Here is a 4,911-nt window from a genome sequence, read left to right as displayed (position 1 = left end):
ATTCAAAATTTAGGCTATAGCATGGCAAGCTTGCTACCTTTAGTGACTGTTTACTTTAAAAACAAGCAGTCTATTAAAATCAGGGCTGTCCATATAGCCACCTGCAGACCACACACAGCTCACAAAGGATTATGTTGTGGACCCAGAGCTTCTGCTCAGCCACAACTCCCCCAATCAGTCTGGCTACAACAGAGTCTAAGATCTCTAGGCTTCCCCTGCCTCCTCCAGTTGTCACTTCCTTCCACTGCCCCCAGGGATGGGGCAATATGGCAAGCAGTGTACAGAGATGAGAGTGAGTACAGGGCTCTGAGTTGGAGGGTGGGAGGAGAGAGGGAAAATGGGGCCAAGCATGGGGAATTGCACCCACATGGTGCAATGGTGGAGGTAGGTGTCCTGTATGCCAGTGGTGCAAGGGTGGGGCAAAGGAGACAACATAAGGGTGTACCGAGGTGGGGGATTGAGGGAGTGTCCCTGGGGCCTGCAGCTTGACTGGTGCAGGCGATGTTGTATGCAGCCCCCACTAGGGATACCCCCGGGGGCAGGGTTTGAATTATACTTGAACTCTTGGGGGACGGGAGGTCTGCAAAAAAAATTTGATTAACATGTCCACTTAAGTGACGCAGCAATCTGATTGGAGACCCCCCAGGTTATGATTTTCAAATCTTACATCGGGGCTTTCGTCCCTTGTAGGGAGGCTCAGCCTCCACCCACCCGCCCAGCTCCCCCTTAATTTGCACCCTGCTCAGAGGAACAGAAGTTGGACAGAACTCTATTGAGCCATTATCAACACTTAATTATGCACTCTCCTCTTAACCAGCATGCATTCACTTGCAAAATTCACCTAGCTGGAAGGTCTCCTTAAAAAATAATTTCAACTTAAGCAACATTTAAAGGCCCAGACTGCTGCTTAATGAGGAATGTAATTCTACTTAATTGTGATGCCTTGTTAAATTAATTATTTTAAATCATGTCAAGCTCACACTGGTTCTATCAGTTTGCAAGACATACACAATGCATATGGAAGGCTTCACTACTACATGCTCTTTGCTGCTAACCACCTGCTGCCACAGCAACTAGGCTGCTTCATGACAAAGTATCTTATGGCTGTTCCTTGTATTTTGAAGAAGAAATGGTGTCCGTCCTCATCCTAATTCTGATGGCTTCTTCTACAGTATCCATGGAAAGAGTTAGCTGCAGTGCTCTCCAGAAAACAGCATAATGTATTGTAAAGTCTGTGTTAATTACATTTGTCTAATAAAAACAAAGAACCATCCACCAGGATTTCCAGAGTAAAAGGATTCTATGGCATCCAGTAAGCCAGGTGTTCTCAAACTGTGGGTCACAACCCCCCAGAAGGTTGCGAGCAACTTAAAAGGGGGCGCAAACTTCCCAGGGCATATACAAAGCGACGCAGGGACTTGGTGCATGGCGGCTGCACAGAGTGATGGATGGCAGAAGCAGCTGCAATCACATATGAGCTCCTCATCCCCCGCTGCCACCATCCAACACTTGGGACCGCAGTATCACAAAGTTTGAGAACCCTTAAGTCAGGGCCATCCTTAAGGGGTGCGAACTGTAGCAACTGCTCTGGGCCCTGCACTTTGTGGGGCCCTGCAAAGCCAGGTGGAGTGGCTGTGGCAACTCCATGCTGCTGCCAGCTGCCCTGACCTCTACCTAACAATGTGATAGTCAGACTAATTATATCCTGCTAATTCAACAGAAAATGGTGCTTTTACTTAAGAGTAAAAGCAAAATGTTAAGTCATTATATGCTGAATTATACAAAATTTGGTATGCTCACATAGGACATCTGTATGTGCTCTGGGATGCAGCACTAAGCACTTTAATTAGCGAGTTGCGCTAATTAAAAAAACACCCGGGTGTCACATATATCAACCATTGAATCGTAGAACTGGAAGGAACCTGTAAGATCATGAAGTCTGGTCCCCTGGCATGGGCAGGAAGTTACTGGGGTCAGACAAGCTCAACAAGGTGCCTGTCCAGCCTCCTCTTGATCACCTCCAAGGATGGCAACTGCACTACCCTGTCCCTACGCTGAAAAAAAATGGCGGTGGAGTTGAACTAAAGCTCATCAAACATCTTTTATTTCAACCATTTCTTCAGCAGAGATGCTGATATACATGTGATGTGGAAGGCTACCAGAGCATGTCAATTTCTGTGCTCCAGCATGCTTGATTAATCGAGTCTGCTCCAACATGTTGGATTCCCAGTGCATCGAAGCAGGCTCCACACATATCTATAGGAGCCCATAATTCTGACATGATATATTTACTAATAAAAGTAACTAAAAAACTTGAAATAATCAGTTGGCACCATTACAATGACTTAGATGCATAATAATTAGATAAAAAAGAGCAAGGTGCAGCTTAGACCTGTTTATTTTGATTATCACTAATGCCCAGTTAAGAAAGCCTTAACTGTTTTCTTTCTATGTGGTGTATATATCTCATAAAAGCCTATTTAGAGTACCAAATAACTTAATGCAACTTATGTCAATGGCTCTCAATCTTTTTGGATTTAAGGCATGCTCCATAACTTGTTTGAATTGAGCAGCACCCAATTTCAAAACAAATTTATATATTGCAATGCTTACCTCTTACAGAGGGGCCTAGCAGTGGGACCAGGGGATTGGCCAGGCAGGAACAAGTTTGAGCCTGCACTTATCTGCTTATCTCTTTATACCTCGCGTATCTCTTCTCAAAAGAGGCACCCTCATTGAGAATTACTGCCTTACGTAGTAAAAGATCCATTTGAATTAAAAGTAGAATACCAATATTCCTTACCTGCTTCCCTGGGTCTAGAGCTCCAGTAGCAGCAACTAAGAGCTCCAGCTCTTTTTCACTGTTAAAAAAAATAAAAATAAAAATAAAAATGTTGCAGCAAGAAAATGAGCTGGGGGTAAGGGGTAGGATGGGCCTCAGAACTGCACGGGGTGAAGAGGTACTGCTGTATATTAAAAAGTGAGGGGCAAGGAAACCAGCATAGATACAGATACAGATGCAAAAAGGCAGCCGTGGCAGTACTGGTAACCTGACTGAGAAAAAGCTGAGAGTGGTTTTTAGCTGGCTAAGTGTCTTTTCTTGCAGCTCCCAAGCTGTCTTTTGTTCAATTCTTTCTATATTCAAAGAAAAGGGATCTTATACATTCTTGGTAAATAAACAAAACTGCACCCTCAGCATCTCCCAGCAAGAATAGGGCTTCAAAGTCTGGGTACAGGCTGACATAACTATAACAATATCACAGAATACCAATAGAAGAGGATACAATGCAACTGTTACAAACGTATGGTTCTGAAGGGATACAAGTGTAGCAAATCTGTTCCTACTTCATTAGGGATCAAAGTCAAGACACTCTAGTTAATTTGCTTCCCTACAAGATCAGGCAGATGTAACAGTTACAGCACACCAGCAGATGCTTACTCCCAAGCAGCATACTTTCCTTTCCCTTTTAAAACAACTAAGATGCAAGTCTGTCTATATAAACTTGACTAATAAAACTTGGGCCAGAATGGACTTTTAAAAGCAGTTTAATAGCTTTTTCAGCATAATTTTTCCCAGTACTTTTGGGGAATATTTTTTCCCCCAACACAAAAGTTTGATATGGAAAACAATTATAAACGTATTCAAATTAAAACTGGCGCTCAAAAGAACTGTGTCAGCCACTGCATGATAGCTTCATGTCTTAGGTCATGTTGTTTGATTCTTAAATTTGCTAATACCTCCCATTTCTGGGCTTTTGATTTTATTTTAAAATCCCCTTCCAGGATTTTATGGACAAGGACAAACAACACATTCACTTCAGAGTATTCTCGATTTATTCCAAAGGAAAAGCATCTTGGGCACCCAACATTAGTGTTTACCCCACAGGCAGTGCTACACTAGAGTATTAAGTTACTTCTGAAGAAATCAGTCATGAGGAAATCTGGTCCAGAAAAGATACTTTGTGTGTCATGTTTCCACTACCATGGTCAATTTAATTCCATGGTACCAATTTGCTCAACGTAAACTGGCTCTCCTTCCATCTAGTGATCAGATGCTGTAACAAAGGCCACTTCAAGCAGCCAGCTTGGAAAAGCTGATCATGTGTCCCTTTGCCTTATTGTGGAACAAAATTCAGAGTAATTTAAGATGATTAATCTGTTATAATTGTCTATGTACAGAATCTAATTAGTGGTGGATCCTCTTAAATTCATCCTGCCCACTGCTGTGGCAGGGAAAGCAGCAGCCGGTGATGAGGGCCCAGACCCCGTCACTTGCTTCTCTGCCTCTTGTCCCACTGTGTGCCTGACCTCTGTCATGTATCCCCATAACACATGCCCTCTTGCTGCCTGTCCCTCCAAGCCTGTGCCTGCCCCCCAACTCCTTGCCTCCCTCACCCCATCCCCCCTACAGCCTACTTCTCCACCCCTCATCCCCTAGAGCCTGCCCTCCCACCCCCTGCTCCTCCTTGTAGCCTTACCTTCTGCTGCAGCTCTGCTCCTCCTGGTCAGTCAGCAGCAGTGGTGGCCCTGACCTGGCCTCAGCCCAGCCCAGCCCAGCCAGGGAGAAGTGGTAGCAGATCCTGGCCAAGCAGGATAGGGGCTGGAGGGACTGAACGTGGAGCAAAAGATAAAAGTGAAGGGAGGAGGAGGAGGCAGACAGGCACCGGTACAGGGGGCAAGGAGGGGAGGGCCAGGTGGCAGGTTCCCCCCCTGCTGTCTCCTCCACCTGCCCTCCACCACATGCCCCTTTCCCACCAAATAAGTCATTCCTGCCAGGTACAGATGGCAGCTCAGCTCTGGCGTCAGCCCCTAGCCTGGGGCCAGTTCTGAAGATAAGCTCCTGCCTGCCCCTGGTTGGTACTGCAAGACTAGGCTTCCCCATCCCATGCTGACTGGGGAAAAAACCTCATC

General features: G+C 45.4%; 1 protein-coding gene across 1 annotated transcript in view; it reads right to left on the bottom strand.

The window, feature by feature from the left end:
* The window catches only part of CSPP1 (centrosome and spindle pole associated protein 1), a 98,687-nt gene that overhangs the window by 59,165 nt on the left and 34,611 nt on the right, over positions 1 to 4,911 (bottom strand). Inside the window, exons 10-11 of the mRNA XM_019543435.1 lie at positions 3,191 to 3,246; positions 2,804 to 3,135 (exon numbers count right to left, since the gene is read on the bottom strand). Coding sequence (XP_019398980.1) covers positions 2,804 to 3,135; positions 3,191 to 3,246 — 388 coding nt within the window. The remainder of the gene's footprint in view (positions 1 to 2,803; positions 3,136 to 3,190; positions 3,247 to 4,911) is intronic.

The sequence above is a fragment of the Crocodylus porosus genome, unplaced genomic scaffold (assembly GCF_001723895.1).
Source record: "Crocodylus porosus isolate Cpor-Errol unplaced genomic scaffold, CroPor_comp1, whole genome shotgun sequence".
NCBI classification, from domain to species: domain Eukaryota; kingdom Metazoa; phylum Chordata; order Crocodylia; family Crocodylidae; genus Crocodylus; species Crocodylus porosus.
This window is presented reverse-complemented; position numbering and strand designations above follow the sequence as displayed.